General features: G+C 44.0%; 2 protein-coding genes across 7 annotated transcripts in view; one reads left to right on the forward strand and one right to left on the reverse strand.

The window, feature by feature from the left end:
* The first annotated feature begins 133 nt into the window (after positions 1–133).
* On the forward strand, positions 134–4,814 carry rabl2 (RAB, member of RAS oncogene family-like 2). 2 transcript variants are annotated; one of them, XM_035642471.2, is made up of 9 exons: positions 134–271; positions 1,222–1,539; positions 1,626–1,655; positions 1,800–1,879; positions 2,015–2,094; positions 2,460–2,571; positions 3,015–3,112; positions 3,343–3,426; positions 3,785–4,814. In XM_035642471.2, the coding sequence occupies exons 2-9, from the start codon at positions 1,433–1,435 to the stop codon at positions 3,863–3,865; spliced, it is 672 nt and encodes a 223-aa protein (XP_035498364.2). In that variant the 5' UTR covers positions 134–271; positions 1,222–1,432; the 3' UTR covers positions 3,866–4,814. The 2 variants fall into 2 exon arrangements, with proteins under 2 accessions (XP_035498364.2, XP_035498365.2); XM_035642472.2 differs by having other exon boundaries at positions 184–575.
* Positions 4,815–4,858: 44 nt separating this feature from the next.
* shank3a (SH3 and multiple ankyrin repeat domains 3a) overlaps positions 4,859–17,492 on the reverse strand; it is a 140,602-nt gene continuing 127,968 nt past the window's right edge. For all 5 annotated transcript variants that reach the window (XM_047333243.1, XM_047333241.1, XM_047333242.1 and 2 more), the window contains 2 exons: positions 15,323–17,412; positions 4,859–10,422 (listed from right to left, as the gene is read on the reverse strand). In XM_047333243.1, the coding sequence (XP_047189199.1) occupies positions 9,852–10,422; positions 15,323–17,412 (2,661 nt within the window). In that variant the 3' untranslated portion in view covers positions 4,859–9,851. The remainder of the gene's footprint in view (positions 10,423–15,322; positions 17,413–17,492) is intronic.

Raw genomic sequence — 17,492 nt, forward strand, 5'->3', positions numbered from 1 at the left:
CAAACAAGCACATTTTTCCTTAATACGTTTTTTCAGTCAAATGTTTCTTAAAGTATTTTCGCGCAACGATTTTGTTCATCATAGGATTTCGACCTATAATAATGGAAAAACGAACCGCTAGCGTTTTCGACAGGCACACATCGGGGCAGCCCGAGACTTACCGAAGTGGTCCTTCCGGCGTCCCCGTTGCGTAGAAACGAAGACCGTCGGAGGCTTCATGCTACATCTTCAACCGTCTGGACTCTGGATCCAACCATCGGGGGAACAACATGTATGTATTGTCCTCGTGTCATAGAAGAACAACTCACGCGAGACAGGCGGCGACATGTCGATGGGTTCCCCGCGGCCACGGCTCATTCCGCCGCGGGTTCAGTTAGCGGCGCTAGCTAACTGTTAGCTTTGCCTCCTCTGGCGTCTCGGGGCGAACTGCGAGGACGAAGCTGCCGTGGGAGTTTACAGCGTGTGTTCTAACGCCCCGGGGGATGTTGTCCGGGACGAGGAGCCTCGGTCCAGGGCACCAGGTGGACGTGTCGCACGGCGGAACGTCGGGTCATGTTCAGGAGGACAACGACGACGTACAGTAGAAATGATGAAATCAATAATGATGTCGGTGGTGAAAATGGCCGTTTTGGCTGCACGTGGGCAAGTTCGTTTGCAGTCAATAATAATAAGAATGATAACAGAAGCTGTCTCTTATACACCCAGTGCTACTGCAAGGGGAAGATCAGAACAAGTAAAAGAAAAAAGAAAGAAAAAGAAATGCACTATCCGCTATGGTTCAAATATTGGTTAGTATATTATGAAAAGCTCTTCACAGTCACTAAGAGGCCTGGCCGGTCGTGGCTGCCTCCTCGAGGGGATGACAATAAAACACCCCTGACAATTCTCATTCTGTTTGCATTACCTGAATAAATATGGTTATTTATCTCTATATCTTTATATTTGGCAGCTACAGGGAAAGTTAAGGGTCCTTCGTATTGGACCAGCTCCAGATAGAAAACCAACACAGACTTGATAAGTCTGTGGTACATTGTAAAAGAGAGTGTTATGAACACAGTTGCAGCTTTGTCAAAACTTTATTCTATTTGTAAAAATGAAAAAAAAGGGGGATTTCTGCCTCCTCCTTTGATCTATTACGATCACAGAAGGCTTGAAGTGGGTCTCTGACATTTGTGTTGCAAATGTAAGCAGTCACCATCTCTTTACTCTGCTCTGTTTCAGTGTGACGACCGACGAACAAGCGAAATGAACGACAGTAAGCCGAACAAGGTGACCGTAACCTCGGCTAACCAATGGCAAACTAGCTAAAGCTTATAGTTGTCAAGAAGTCGCCGGATAGAAGCTCAGGTTGTTAAGTCATACATTGAGCTAGACAAGCTTTTGTTAATACAATCGTCGCAGTCTAAGCAACAAAGAGAAGAAGAGGAGGAAAATGGCCGGTGACGCTGGCAGCATCCCTGAGCTGGACCAGAAGAAATACGACGCAGACGAACAAGTGAAGATCATCTGTCTGGGCGACAGCGCAGTTGGTAAATCCAAGTGAGTATTAGTGGTCAATCATAAGCTTAAGATCCCTGTAGCTCACTTGTGTTTCACGATATTTCTTTTCTCTCTCTCCCCCACAGGCTGATGGAGAGGTTTCTTATGGATGAATAGTATCCTTCAGCATCTATAGAACTCTCTGTATCAGTTATTTGTGTGATTCAGTTTACATTGCTCTGTCATGGAGGTCACAGCCAATGTCCTGCACCCGATCATCCTCTGGTAGATCAAGGAAAAGACCTTAACTCTTTGCGCAGTCGCCCCCAGCAGTTGTCAACCTACGCTCTGACTCTCTACAAGCACACAGCCACTGTGGGAAGCAAGACAATCGCGGTTGGTATGTACTGTATATTGTGCGTTTTGTGAGCACAGGAAATAAAAATCTTATTTTAAAGCTTAAATCGGCAGCATCAGCCAGGCTCAGACTTCACGTTGCTTCTGCATTGGTGACTTTTTGTTCTCTGATCCTCAGATTTCTGGGACACAGCCGGTCAGGAGAGGTTTCAGAGCATGCATCCCTCGTACTACCACAAAGCACACGCATGCATCATGGTAAGACACACGGTCGGCTCCAAGATCAGTAATCACTTAGCCGGCCTTACCTCACTTCCTGCCAAGCAAGTAAACTGACAACTGTGAATTCTAGTAATCAGATATGTTAGGAATAGAATATATACAAGATAGATTGATTTCACTAAAACACAAGCTTTACATGTAAGTGTACGCTTTGTTTCCTTGGCCTTCAAGGGTGTATCACACACGTTACTCAGTATAGTCCTGTAATGGGATTTAAGATGGTGATTCTCTCACAGGCACAAGGTCACAACCTGCGCTCGTCAGACGAATGTTGGATTGCACCAGTTGACCCTCAGCGAAGCAGGCTGAGCTCTTTTGTTTTTTTCTACGTTCTGTTCAAGGTTTTTGACGTTCAAAGGAAGATCACGTATAAAAATTTGGCCAACTGGTACAAGGAGCTGAGGGAGTACCGGCCGGAGATTCCCTGCTGTGTGGTCGCCAACAAAATCGACGGTGGGTTTTCGTTTTTCTCAGTTGCACGTGACGATAAATATTCAGCTCACACGGTGATTCCACAAAGGTATTTTACTGCTAGATGAGTGAACATGTTATTTTTTTGGTGTTGTGCAAGCTGCTCATTTACTCTGCCCTGGGCTGCAACGATTGATCATTTTCATTATCGAATAATCTGGCGATTATTTTCTCGATTAATGGATTAGTTGTCTGAACCATAAAATGTTGAAAAATGTCGATCATGTTCCCCAAACTACAAGATGATGATTTGTTTTGTCCATAAACCAAAGATATTTAAAAATTACCTTAACTGATTGATCGATTATCGAAATAGTTGTCGATTACTAATCGATTGATTGTTGCAGCTTTTGTTTAGCAAAAAAGCTAAAAAACTCTAGAATTACACGTATAAATAGACATATCTGTGTTTTTCTTGTCTGCAGCTGATTTGAAGGTGACACAGAGAAGCTTTAACTTTGGGAAGAAGCAAGGTCTCCCATTTCACTTTGTGTCTGCAGCTGATGGGACTAACGTAGTGAAGGTTTGCACTTTATTCTCCTGAAGTATTAATGGTTGTGATCCACAAGTACATCCACTTTGATTAGTAGTTTGAGTTTCACACTTAGTGCGATGTTAATTTCACAAGGGTACACAGCGCTCCTCTTATGAGTCAGAGTCAAATCAGTTCAGCCTATAGTTCAGTGTTAGCTAATACATTTTTTAGACACCTTGACTGCGTGTGTGTGTTGACAGTTTTCTCCGTCACGACAGATGTTCAGAGAGATGATTAAGAGAGCGGTGGACTACAAGCAGAACCCCAGCGACTTCATGGATGAAGTGATGCAAGAATTAGAGGTACACGTCTCTGAATACTGAACAAAGTCTGATCACTGATGTGCTCAACCTCAGCTACTGTGGTTTTTATGCAACCCCAACTTGACAATGTTTACTGCAAATAAAAAATGTTTATTATGCAATACTTGCTCTAAGAACCTCCATAATTGGTTTATAAGCTGCCACTGTTGTTTTTTGTCACTCAAATTTTTTCAGACGCTCTCACTCAAAACCTGCATTGTTTGATCGTCCGTGTTCCTGAACTCAAACACAATTTACTTAGAACTCTTTGGTTCATGAAATGTACGAAGTAATCTGCCTTCTTTCTGGTGTCGAAGCGCTTTTGACTGAAAACATGTTTGTCTCACTCATCTCCCAGAACTTTGACCTAGAGAAGAAGGAAGATAATTCAGAAGCCGATGAAGATGGACTGAAAGCCGAGAGTCCTGAGTTGGCTTGACAGATTTTATTTTACAGTTCCTCCAAAACCCTCTCGTCATCTCATGGATTATTTATCCTCCTCTGGAGTTGATGCTGCAAAAAGATGACGCTTCACAGTCAAAATGTCAGAGCTTCTCTGTGACGTACACCGTCTACAGGCAGTTTTTGGTGGTCTGCTTTTAAAAAAAAAAGTTTGATTGTAACTACCACTGGAGCGTGGCTGATAATCAGGTTTCTATGTCACTGTCCTCCATCTGTCCAGTGACACTGGCAGGGAAATAAACCTGGTGGAATATTTAGGAATTATGTTCATGTAGCTGCTAAGTTGACATTGTAATTCATACTCTGTCGAACAATATCTACTTTTGTAACGGTAGGAAATCCCACAATGAAGGTTGACATTTGCTTAGGCGTGAAAACCAATTACTTGTTGTCATGTTATATAAATGTGAAGCGTTCAAAAGTAACTGGCAAAGAGAATGTGTGATTATGTTTTGCTGCTGTTCTCAGTGTTTTTTTTGCTTGCAGTGCCGGCAGGGCACCGTGTATCTGCCGGCTGCTTTGGTTTCAGTCATTTTATGATGTAAAGTCCTTGAAATGAAAATGTGTGTCTCATTTTACCATGTAACCAAATTGTCATGTCTCTTTTCCATGTTGGTGTGTGTGTGAGATTCAGCAGCAGGCAAAGGAGCAGGAAGCTCTCAGAACTTTTCTTAGCGTTGTAAGTGGACGTCAGCTGCATTGTTCTCTTGTCCAGGTCGCAGCCTTGTGAAATCTTCAGTCACCTGTGTGCTTTGAGGTGTTGGTGGCTGGTTTGCACAATTATTCATAAATCAGCTGAATTGTTGCTATGAAGAACTTTAAACTAGTTATGTTTATGATGTCTGCAGAAACCATGTATGTATATTTTCTATTTAAATGAGTGTTTTGTGTGGCATTCACATTAAATCTCATTGGAACAGCTTGAACACTGAGACACACGTAATTCTGCTGGAACATGAATTTGACGCGGTTCATGTTTTAATTATAAATTTATTACATAATATAACAAACATATCTCTGTGGTGGAGATATCCTGGGCAACATCTCAGATCTTGCCTCAGACTTCACTGTCGCCCTTTTCTCGGAGCATTACTCGTAAGCCTTTTCGCCCACTTGTGTTTTCGTATGTTTAAAATTTGAGGGATTTTGTCAAACCGCTGTGTGCGTCCAGATGTCGTAGATCATTTGCCTGGTCATCGGATGCTGAGAAGGGGACGTTACACCTGTGAGACAAGGCTGAGGTGTTGCAGTGATACATCCACCATTCTAAACTTCACAGTGCAAACAAGGAGAAAACCAACAATGAAAGAAAAAAACCCTTTCATGATAAGGTCACTGGTTCCAGTGGGTGACCGAACCCCAGTGGTTTTATTATTATTTTTTTTAAAAGGTTACACTGCTCCCCTACACTATGTAGATTGTGCTTTGTTGATTAGAAAATAAGACAAAGATAAACCCTCACTGAACTTGTTTGACCTAATGATGTGTAATGACTGTTACACGTAGCTCATGTTGCATCTGTAATTTTGGTAAAACTTGCACAACAAATCAAAACCAAGTTTTCACTACAGCATCGCTTCCTCTGAGCCTGTGAGAGTCCAGACTGCACACGTTCACCTCGCAAGTGTTGGTGTTTCATCTGCTATTTGCATTCATAGGGGAACAGTACGTCAAGCTGGATCATAACCTTCATCACAGTAAAGTCAAGCCATTGTGATAATTTGTCTCAAAATGGAAATTGAAATGATGTTGATGCAAAGCTCACAGGTGTATATGTATATATACTCCCTGCTTCTTCACAAAAGAATAACAATGACTGTATTTCCCCCTGTAGGAAATACAGAAGGATCTCACAAATGTCTGTAGTTCTCAAGATTTCCAGGAGATGGCACCATATTATTGAGTCTTCACAGCTCAAGAAATGCTGTAACTAAGATAGTCCTAAAGCAAAGAATAATATACAGTTAAAAGTTATTTTTTGGCACATTTTTTTGTCTTTGTGGTGTTTTTTCCTCACTGGGTCACCTCATATAGCATATCCTAAAAAACCCAGAAACCGAATGTCTGAAAAAGGAAAAAGGAGTGCTGCCGGACAGAGTGGAGGGTAAAGGAGCGCAAATGCCATCTGGGAAATGGGTTTAAAAAAGAATGGGCCTCGCGCAAGAACCGTTCGTACGAACAGATTTGTTCTCACTCTGTGCGTAAGAGTGATTTAGGAGAACTTCCCGCAGTCCCCGGTTTTCTCGTATTTTGAGGTTTCTGTCAAGTGGCCTATGAACAGAATTTCGGTGGACCAATTATACACATACAGATTAAATTCAATGTTTACATTTGATATAAAAACGGAGTTGTTGGCTTGACATGTGAGTTGTTGATGTTCACCATGCAAGCAGGCGTTGGTCATTTACATAAAATTCACTGAAATTAGTGCATGACATTCATTTCTGGTTGTCTGAAAGCAGAACGTCACTCCCCGATCTCGTTAACTTCTTTTTTAAAACTCTTTAATGCTGATTTCATGATTGAACTCTTTCCGTCATGGGGCAGGAAGCGAAGCCTTGTATGGTATTTTGGGGGGCGTTCATTTGTCACACCGTTCATCATGTTTACGCACGTGACTGACACTTCTCTGAAAATAGAAGCGTTCGATGAATCCGAGGTGGCCTGTTCGTACGAATGGTAGGAGAAATTGAGGATAGGAATACGAACGTGTTCTTGCACGAGGCCCGTTGACTCTGCGTAGGTTTCCCCTGCACAGGTACAAGGTGAGTAACGGTTGTCTTGCAGTATAAAGTGTTAGGATGGATTTCATTCAGCATCCCGGGGTGATCTCTCTCTCTCTCCCTTCCTCTTGGGCGGAAGGACGGACCACGTTCGAAGATGCTGCTTCGGTACAAAACAAGAATGCAAAACAAGTATGTTCAGTGTGGAATTGAAGACGAACGTGTACATTTTTTTTCCTGTATATGTGTGTGCATGTCTTGTGTGTATGTTTGTGTGACACAGCCACTGCCGGGAATCTCTGATGGTAACACAGTAAGGCTATAGTGGACTCACGTCAATGATGGAGACCCTAATAATCAACCACACACTCGCTCTGTCATATGTGTATCACTCATGTGTTGACACTCTCTCATACACACACACACACACACGCACACACGCACATACACACACACACACACACACACACACACACACACACACAAAATGGAAACAAACTACACATGCACACAGTTGTAAACACACACTGAAGAGGAACGACCTCACAGAGATTCGGGGAATCCAGATGCACGCATGCACTTGAATGATGGGTGGCTTTTATGTTAGCACCTTGTCACCTTGTTTTGTGCAAATCATCCCCTAGTTCATAGTTCAGAGTTCAAAAGTTCAAGAGTTCATAGAAAGAATAAAATCTGCTCACCTTTTCCACAGGTGGTTAACTATGCATATATGCCAAACATTCATATATAGATCTATATACTTTTTGTTTTTCAAAAATTTATATGAAATCTATCATATATACATTGCTTGTGATTTAAAAAAAAGAGGAAATATTGTAGTTTGTTCATTTTTTTTACAAGTGTAAGTACGTCTTAGAATGGACAGGATATTAGTTTTTTTTCTGTCACTCTAAAATTCAAATGAGTGAAATATTTAAGTATCATGTTCCACACGCTACAAAATTTACCCACAGTGTCTGAGGGCAACAAATAAAGAACAAAACAGGAAGAGAAAAAAGAATAATTAAAAAAAGAACCCCTAACACAAAAAGTCCAAATGAGTTTGTGGACATAACAGTGGAATCAGACGTAAAATAATCAGTGAGGTCACAGTGAGGCAGTGAGTGCTATTCCTACAACCCAGACACAACTTCATATTTGCCATCTGCTTTTACAAACTTAGCAAAAAAGAAAAGAAAAAAAATGTACACAACTTATCGCCAAGTGAATCCGTCTTGGCATACTGCTGATGCATGGAGGTTTTTTTCGTTTGTGGTAAAAGAGAAAAGCTATGGATAAAATGCTTTTTTTTTTCGTTGGGTGAATAAAACTCACTGTTTCTCACTGCCAGCAGAAGCTACTCATGAGTACAATTATAGATTTTATATTGTTAAAGGAAAATTCTGTTTATTTTTGTTTGTTTGTTTTTGAATTTACAACCCGGGTCTTATTTTGAGAGTTCTGGCTGCCACTGTTAATGATAATATTTTACTCACTTAGTAAATTGCAGAGATACAGGAAAGCAGCGATGTTGCAAGACACTGCCAGGTTGTAAATAAAACTGAATTTTCCTTTAGACCCTAAAGAGGTTCTCCCATCCCCACAGCCTGACGCGCTACAGACACGGTCCCCGCAGTCTCATTTCAGAAAGACACGATGTATGTTCGAGCTCGTTGTGGAGCCCTTGTACCACACGTTTTTGATGGTTATACTCCCAAGTAAATTTCATTTGAGGAAGATTAATTTGGTTCATACAATTGGTAATATCTCAATAAGATATCTGCCGTACGGTCATTTCCGCTCTACTGGTGATGACAAAACCCCCAATGTTTCCTTTTCCTGAGCTGCCAGATGCTTCCTCAGGTGTTACAGGGATGGAAGGTAAGAATTTAAATGGATGGTTTTAAAACAGCCACGCTAGTTTCCCTAAACTCCCCCCCCCCCTTGTCCAACCTGCTGTCTCACTTGGTGGATAAATCCGAGACGCAGGTCAGATCTGTAGCGAAGCAGCAGGGATGGGCGTGACCCCGGGGTCTCAGCCTCACATTACGGGATGCCCTTTAGTATGAAGGAAGACTGTAAGAAAATAAAAACAAACAACAGACTCTCTGTTCAAGACCATGATGCAACTCGTCATGCTACAGTTCAAGAAAGGGTGACCATAAGGAAAGTTGTATACCTGTGACAAAAAATTTCATTTCCATATCTATATACTTTTTTCTTTCAAATATATATATCATTTTTTTAATATATATGTATATAATTGGTAAAAATGAGTAAACTATTGGTGGAATAAATTTAAAGATTTCTCTTTGCCCTCTATACTAAAAAACAAAAACAGGCGAAGATTAATTTATTACATTTCCTCTTTGCAACATTGTCTTTTCTTCTGAAAGCTATATTTAGATACATATATATCATATTATATAATACCTATATATAATATTCCCTTTGGAAAACCGAAAAATTGATTATGAAAAAAGCCACGAGTGTTGGTTAAACATTCTCCAAATATAATAGATAGCACAGTCTGGGTACCAAGGCGGAGGGGGTTTCTCCCGTGGTTCACTTTGTGGAGCTCCAAAGTCTTCGGTTTAAAAACAACAGCAGGTTTAGAGACGACACACCTTCTCAGAGCTGTGTCAGCACTATGTCCTTAGTTCTGTGTTCATCACTGTTGATCTCTGTATAAATAATTTGAAAGGCAACTGAGCTTTCTGTTTGGATCAAAGATTCTTCCTCCTCCTCCTTTACTCAAACTGCAAAAGGCTTTCAGAGGCCAGATAGATGGCGGGACAGAGGTAGCGAAGGAGAGGAGGGAACAGTGACAGAGGAAGTGTGGGTGTTTACTAAGGGACCAAGGGAAGTTTTCACAGATCAAATGTGTAATTGGAGCTCATGTAATTCTCCTCGGCAAAGAAACACTAGAGCCAATTTTGAAGTCCGATCTAGCTGGCTGCAGGTAAAGGAGGTGGGCAGAGACTACAGGCCGAGTAGAGCGGGATCAAAGTATTGACTCCTCCTCTTCAGTGCAGTGCCAGGTGCAGGGTATCGATGCGGAATGGGGAGGAAAGAGTCACTGAGGACCACAAGTAAACATTTGTGATGCAGAAAATAAAAAGCATCCAGAGTAAAAGAGGAGTGGTACCCATCTGTTCCCTTTTTCTTTCTCACCAACTCTATATCCTCCCCGGTCTCTCCTCATCCCCCTCTCTAACTGTTGCTGTCCCCGGGCAGGGGTCAGCTCTCCAGCAGCATTTTTAATGCCCGTTCAATGTTCATGCGGTGGCCAACTCGTGTCACTCCCAGTTCTGCAAAGTCGTCCTTGGTTAGAGCTGGGAGATGAGAGCCTTCGATCTCGTGTTCCTGAAAACCTGCTCTGTGCTCACCCAGGTTGATGCTCTCCAGCCAGTCTCCGACGTCGTACTTGTTCCAGAGGTGGAGGGGCTTTTGGTGGAAGGGCCGCAGGGCTAACAGCGGGGACCCCATCCCCGGTGAATGGGAGGGTGATGGGGAAGGGGAGCGAGAGCGGGAACGGGCGCTGGAGCTCCTCATTACGAAGCGGACCTCCTTGGGCTCCTGGGGTAGGCTGAGGCTTGAGGACTTGAGGATGGTTTGCGGTGGTGTAGTCGGTGAGGGCGGTAGGCCGAAGCCTGAAAATCGTCCTAGGGGGTCGCCCCGATCAGGGGAGCCTGAACCGGGGCTGGGGGTGCGTCTGGTGACGGGGTAACGGCTGCCAGGGCGAATGGTGAATGTGGTGCCGTAACTTCTTTGAGAAATGGTGTGGAGCTCGCCTAGGCTGCTGAAAAGTCTGGGGCAGACAGAGAGAAAGAGAGGGTTACAGGGATTGACCCGAGGAGATCAGAGTGCACAAAATGAAAAAAAGGAAGAAGAAAAGGAGACAGAGCTTTGTGTTCTACAGGGCGTTTCGGTTCCTCGAAAGTTATTGTAGGCCAGAGGCGACTGGTGTTAGAGAGACCAAGCAGGTTTCACGTCACAGCAACAAAAAAGCAGCAAGCTACATTCACTGGAAGAAACATTATGAGATCACTTATAACTAAGTCATAAAAATCACTTACAACTATACAAAGAAATATATGGCATCATCAGAAAGAAATTGTATTTGGCTACCCTGCACCAAGTCTCTCACTTCTAAGGAATTCAATGGAACCTACTTCCCGTCACCGCTTGCCTGAAGCGATCACTGTGAATTACTCTGAATTTATAATTTATCATTGAACAATAACAATACAAACATGCACACACACATACACAGTACACACACTCACCTATGTTTACACAGTAAGCAGGTCTAAGAGTAGACTTTCATATTTAGTTTTCAGCTCTGCACATTGTGCCTTTGTATGATTACTTACAGTGTAAAAAGGAAACAAGAGGCGATAATATAACAACTGCAGCTGAATGACACGTGGAGGCAACACAAAGCAGACTCCTTTTTCCAAAGTTCGCTTCATTTAGTTACATGACTGCTTATTTACCTTGGAAGTGACACTTGGTTCAATGCACGAGTTTACTCTTTAGAGACTCTCATTGACCAAACAACCTGCAGCTTGCAGAGGAAGGGCTGCGCTCACACAATCTGATACTGCAGCAACAGTCACTCCAGTTTCTGACAACAAATTTTGATTGATCAATTGTCTCTTACCCTCTTCTGAAACACAGTATAAATGCAAAAACAGACTAAGAGAGGCTGATTAGCCATTAATATACTGTTGAGCTAATGGAGGAAAGGATGGTCAGAAAGGAAAAGAGTGATGCATTAGAGATATAAGCTAAAATAAGAGTTTTGCATAGCTTGGTGCAGGCAGGGAGACACATAGAGGAGGAGAGGCGAAAGAGTTGGTGCAATGGCGTCTGTTTTATTCATGCATGTTAGTAAGTCTCTCGTGTGAAGCAGGAGTTTCCCTCTACTGTTTGGATCTCTTAACAGGGGTGAGATTTGGCCTAAAGAGAGTGATGGGTCAAAGGTAGATAGGCAGAGCACACGTTGAAAAAAGGGATCAGACTACAAGGGAGCCGACGGATATGAGATGAGCTCCATGCGCACTTACACAGTCGTCCTGCCCTCCTGGGCGCACAGTCAGTTCTAGACCAATCAGATCAGAGCAGCAGGGCGGAGCATGCAAGGTGAGCAGAGAGAGAGCAATGGGAGAGAATGTTAGCATCACTCCATGAGACGCAGCCTTCCAACCAGACGTCAGCCAACTCTGCTGTCTGTGACATGACTGTGTGACTGTGTGAATATGGCTGTGAGGACATCTACGCACACACTGTATATATATCTGTGTGTGTGTGTGTGTGTGTGTGTGTGTGTGTGGTGTTGCTGATGTCGCAGCGTGACCATGACAGCAGAGTAGGCTTCAGCACTGGGAGGTCTGACCAGTGGGCTACATGAGAAAGAAATGTGCACACTATTCACATATCAAACACTGCACAAAGAAAAACAAACAAACAAATGAACAAACCAACAAAACACACCAATAAAAGGAGGGCACATGTCCCTTGACTTTTGTGGTTGCCTTTGCAAATCATTTTGAAATCATGTGGACTTTGAGAATTACTATTCTTGCTGACAAAGTACTAGTTATTAATTTACAAGTGTATGTGCTGCCCTATATATTCATATACTGTATATTGGATGTATGTATGTGTATTGGGTTATAAAGTAAAACAGAGTGCAACATATGATGCGCTGCTTTAGCGTGATTTCAGTAACCTACAGTATCCAATAAGCAAGACAGTCAGGGACCATGGCCTTCCTCAACACAATCACTGAAAAACAAAACAAAGTTATGCAAATCACATGAACAGAGAGGAACAGAAAACCAAAGAGCATAACTGAAATAAAACGAGAACCACAGGTCTCTAAACCACCCAAAGCTATGAAACGCACGGCATGTGAACGAGGTGGATACAAGAGAGACAAAGTACAGCAGCACATGAGGGGTTTCAATGGGTTTCGACTTGCGTGGAGCACGTGACGGAGAAACAGTACAACTAAGAGTGCTGGGATGAAGAGAAGGTGAGGAGACGGAAAAATGCAGAGGCAAAGAGAGAGAGAGAGAGAGAGAGGGAGATAAATAATGGTGTGCATGATCATCTTTGTCACAGCTGAGGGCGATCAACTGTCAGAATGGAGATCGTGGGGAATGACTTGGATTGCACCATCTCCCTCAGATCTGTGTTACATGATATGTCGGGTTTGATATCATGGTCACCGTTTCCATCCAGGGATCATGATGTTGTTGTGGTGGTACCAATAAATGAGTGATGGCTGGATCTGGCTCAATGTCACATAGTGACGACAGGACATGTTTCATTTATGGTCATACCCATACAATGCATTGGGAAATGGAAGACATGTTTGTAAAGGCTTTTACAATACAAAAAGTTTCATCTTAACATGATTGTTCTTGTTTTTAATGAACTTGTTCACTAGAAACATGACAATGCTGCCATTATGAGGAAGTGTACTTAAATATGTACAGCAGTGACGAGAAGTAGCAGCAGTCCTTTGCTACACCCGTGGAGATGACAACGGTCATGATTAATCTTGACATGTGCCAGCGTTAACATGAAAGGCCATTAACTAGCAGCCCTCATGGTGATTTTGTGAACAGCTGCATGGAATCAAAAACAGTGAAACTATTTGGTTTCAGCTATAAGACGTTGGTCCGCTCCACCCCTGAAATTTTCTTTCAGCTCGTCTCTCTTTATCTTTCAGCTTCGTCTTAATCAGCAGTGAAATATGTGGAACAAAAAAAATGTCCACCCTCGTTATTCAGAGATGAGGATAAAACAAAAAAAAAATCAACCTAATCTGCACCTGAACAGTGTCTTTAAACTCCTGAGCTCTTTTATAGCTATATTCCAAAACTGGGATAGATAGATCAGTGTATACAGAACATTAAAACTAACATCAGTCAGTCAATTCCATGGCTGAGTAAAACTACAAAAGACAGTATTCATTCTTCCAACATCTGATTTTAACTCCCAACCCGCCAATACAAACAAAGCTGATGTAGGTTATTGTACACCGGAGAAAAAACCCTGAGCCCGATCACGAGCAGATCAAAACAGAAGACTCCACCATGTATTTGACAGTTACTCCACGTGGAACCTCAGGACTGCTGACTGGGACCGGTTATCTCGTCATTAACATGGCTGTTAATGCCAAGATCGTGTGAGGATGGTTTTTAACATGACACACCATTAAAGTTGTTCATGTTCAAATACTTGAGAGAATACATCCTTAAGTCTTTGAGGTTATCACTGATATTACCGTGGGATGGGTGATAAAAAAGGAAACTACAGTTCTGAGTCCTATGAAATTAATATCAGTGACGGCTACAAAGAGCAGTGGGTATAAGGATGTATTATTATGTGTTATTTGAACAAGGACTCTGGGAAAAGCTCAAGGAAAACTGTAAGGGTGGTTACGAGCAGGGTCGCGGGTCAGAACCTGATAGTGAGAGAGCGTGCGTGACATGAGGAGAGGCTTTTAGGAAGTGAACATCTTCAAGCCCTGTTACCTTGTTTGCATCAGAAGATAATCTACAGCACACACGCACACACGCACACACACGCACACACACACACACACACACACACACACACAGAGCAAAATACTGACTACTACTGTCTACTGTACTGTATGTACTTTACAACACACATCATGTAACTATGGAAACAAGAAGCAGTTCAGATCTGGGACCGGAGCCATCAACTGCACTGTATAAATCTCTAAAACCCCTAATTTTGGCACTATAACCAAATACTATATTTATCCTGAAAGATTTTGAAATGATCCGGTGGTGCAAACAAGGTAACAAATAGTATTCAAAAAGAAAATTAATGAAACACAAAGTATAAAAGGGTTGTTCTCTTTCAATGGAATTAGTTGATAGGCTTGTTAGGAAATATACATTTGAAAAAGTTTTAGTTTACCCTATGGGCTATAACCTTAAGGTTTACTCTCTTCGGTGTCCTCACATCTGCAGAAATATAAACAACTTGGTTGTATTTTCAGGTACGGTGTGAAAAAAGAAACCCACAGAAAACAGACATAAAACACCAGTGTGCTTCAGATAACCCTGGTGTCACTGCATATACACGCTTGTCTCTGCCTCTGTTGCTTTGCCTTGGGTGTTTTCTTACTGATGTAGCAGCATACTTTATGGCCAACACAAAGGTAAAGCTTATTTTAACTCTATTGCTACACTAATATTGCCTTGTGCCAGCAATGCTGGTGCCCTCTGATCTAATCATCACTAAGCATCACAGTAGACTGGTTTAAATAAAGATTTATTTGCATATTTTATGCTTTTATCATGCACAGAAATAAATCCACTGGCTTTGACTCGGCCTCTGGGCTTCCCCCCTTTCCAGAGAAATTCTATAAGATTTCACAATAAATTCGACTCTGTATCGTTGTAATAAAACACATTTTCTTTTAAATAATAAATGAAAACAATCTCTCGTCTAATGGGATTATTAATAGAAGAACCATAAGGTTGAAAAAACTTAACTCACAGTGTCTGACAAGCAGGACATTTTAAACAAATGGTAACCACTGTTTCTGAGGCTGGGCACTGGAAATGCTTTAGTTTGCGTATTCTGATGTATGAATTTAAATCCATGTCATCATTTGTTCTGTCACATTCAGTACATTTTACTTAATTATCTCTTACCTGGCACCTGCCACAGGTGACTTCCTGCCTGGGTCAAGTGATGCCCCCAGTGGCTCCTCTCCCAGTGACCTTGTGTCTTTATTTAGCTGCTGTAGTCGTGAACTGAGCTCCCCCATGACAGATGGTTTTGCTCCCTCATCTGCACCCATCCCCAGTCCGAGCCCACCAAGATTGCCCAAACTCCCAATACCTAGCCCCACTCCTGGCCCACGTGGCTCCACTGGGTCCCCCCACAGCTTGGACCTCCGCTGGAAGAGGTAGCGCGGCTTGGTAGGGGCCAGTCCAGTCACTGAGGCTGAACCACCTAAGGGGAGCCCAGCTCCTCCAGCCGCAGCAGCAGCAAGGGCAGCAGCCTGTTGCTGTGACAGCAGCTCGCTGTCAGAGCTCTGCTTCAGCAGAGGGTCCCTGAAGGTGACTGGGCCTTTACTGCCTCCTATCTGGGACTTGAGTCGGGGCTTAGGAGGCACTGGCGGCTTGTCGAGCACAAAAGTCTGCCCGTCGGCATAAGAGGTGTGCGTGGTGTGTGTGTCGGCAGGTTCGCCGCTTTCTGAGGACAACGTGGACATGCTGGAAACTGTGGAGACGGTGCTGGTGGTCTCGAGATGGTGGTCTCGCTCTCTGTCACTGGAGCTGCGTGTGTCAGCCTCCTCCACGCCCGAGTCAGCCGCAGAGCCAGACTCGCTCACCGGTGGGGGCTCCAGAGGGTCAGAGGGCTTCCCTGAGACAGCTGCTGCACTGGGTGGAGGTGGTGGCTGGGGAGGCTGAGGCTGAGTGGGGGTCACAATTTGTGTTTTTGGGGTAGAGGGTGTTTGGGATGTTGGTGTTGGAAGGACTATGGGAGAGGTGGCAGGTTTGGTTGGGGACACCGGCGTCTCCTTTGCCTGTGCCAGCAGCCCATTAGCAAACTCATCCGGTGGTGGAACGACTCCAATCTTACGCAGGTCTTCTCTTGTCTCCTCGTCGCTGGAGGACAACATTACAGGGGGCAGGGTCACTGTGTACGGGTCAACATCCTCCTCCGAGCTTCCCTGAGTCAGACTCTTCTCTAGGGCTGGACTGGCAGGACGCTGAGTTTGAGGCAGGGTCTGGGGCTGGGAAACTGCGGGACTGGGGGATTTTGCCCGTGGACTTGGAGATTTACTGGGCTCCTTGGACGCCGCGGCAGAGGTCTGCTCTAGTTCTGAACCGACCCCAACAGCCTGGCCATTACTGGTAGCATGAACCATAATGAGCCCTGCTGTTTTCTGCTGCGACGTATCCATAATACTGATCAACATGCTTTTTTTATCCTCTAGTCTCTTCTCCTCCTTCCTCTCCTCTACTCTGGCCTCCATCTCCTGCCGGAACGATACAGGTGACGGTGATGCGGCCCACTGTTTGGTGGGCTGGGGAACTAAAACTGATGCCGGGGAGGATCCAACTCCATACGCCACTGCCTTGGTGCTTTTAGGAGAGAAAGGGGGAGATGTGGGTCCCCCTTCATGTGGAGACTCTTTGGTCTGAGTGTCAATGAATATTATGCCTTGGCCTGCACGCTCCTGTTTAGTCCTAGGCTCTGGGCTGCTAGTTGGGGACTGGGAGGTCAGTGCCCTCTCCCTTGCGGCCAGCGCAAGAGCCAGTGGCGAGTTGGGGTCCAGGGGCTTTCCTGTGAGAGGATGGATGAAGGTGGTCCCACTAGGTGAGGGGCTCAGTGCCAAGGCAGGGGGAGGCAATTGTCCCAGCTCTCTGGTGAGCATCCGCTCATCGACGGAGTGAGATTGAGTCAAAGAGGGGGCGTCAGAGCTGGTGGGAGACGCCCCCTCCATGGTCCCAACAGAAAGGAAGACTGTGGATTTCCTCCGTTCTTCTAGGCGACGCTCACGATCTTTCACTGCTCCAGCAATTGCAGCAGCAAAGGGGCCCTTACCATGAAACATCATCTCTCCCTGGACACGCATGCGCTCTCGTTCCGCCATCAGCTGCTGCTGGTAGTAGTCCGCACGGCTGGTGTGTGTGTGCCCATGGGGATGTGGGTGTCGTCCTGAGGGTGAGCTGTCTCGGGAATGGGCAGCAGCTAAGGCCAAACAAGCTTTTTCTTGTGCATCTTCCACCTGCGGTAAGACAAAAAAATTAAAAATCAACCAGACGTGTCAAGGTCATAGGGTCTTTGGTACAAAACTTTAAATCAGAA

The sequence above is a fragment of the Scophthalmus maximus genome, chromosome 7, assembly GCF_022379125.1.
Source record: "Scophthalmus maximus strain ysfricsl-2021 chromosome 7, ASM2237912v1, whole genome shotgun sequence".
Lineage (NCBI taxonomy): Eukaryota > Metazoa > Chordata > Actinopteri > Pleuronectiformes > Scophthalmidae > Scophthalmus > Scophthalmus maximus.